Source organism: Cynoglossus semilaevis, chromosome 12 (assembly GCF_000523025.1).
Source record: "Cynoglossus semilaevis isolate Cse_v1.0 chromosome 12, Cse_v1.0, whole genome shotgun sequence".
Lineage (NCBI taxonomy): Eukaryota > Metazoa > Chordata > Actinopteri > Pleuronectiformes > Cynoglossidae > Cynoglossus > Cynoglossus semilaevis.
Window position 1 is genome coordinate 4216295 of NC_024318.1, and position 282 is coordinate 4216576.

A 282-nucleotide genomic window follows, 5' to 3' on the forward strand; every position below is an offset into this window, starting at 1 on the left:
TGAGAAAGGGGCGACGGGATCATTTCATCCCGTCCTTGCCCTCCGTCAGTCTCGTTAGGCCGCTGGAGGTGATGGGGATGTGGGTAGGAGGGGGCACCTGACAGATGGTGCAGGGACACGGAAGTCCAGACCAGTGCTGGAAGCCTGAGCCCAGCTGCAGACCCGGGGGCGCGGCCGGGGCGCCCTTCATCAGGGAGTGCGGCGCCCGGTGGATGGACGTGAGTCCCGGCAGCGCGCTGGACAGAGTGGAAGACGTGGATGAGGAGAGCGCGTTCCCGAGCA

General features: G+C 66.3%; 1 protein-coding gene across 1 annotated transcript in view; it reads right to left on the bottom strand.

The window, feature by feature from the left end:
• Positions 1-19: 19 nt before the first annotated feature.
• Positions 20-282, bottom strand: part of olig3 (oligodendrocyte transcription factor 3) — a 20798-nt gene continuing 20535 nt past the window's right edge. The window contains exon 2 of the mRNA XM_017037029.2: positions 20-236. Coding sequence (XP_016892518.1) covers positions 20-236 — 217 coding nt within the window. The remainder of the gene's footprint in view (positions 237-282) is intronic.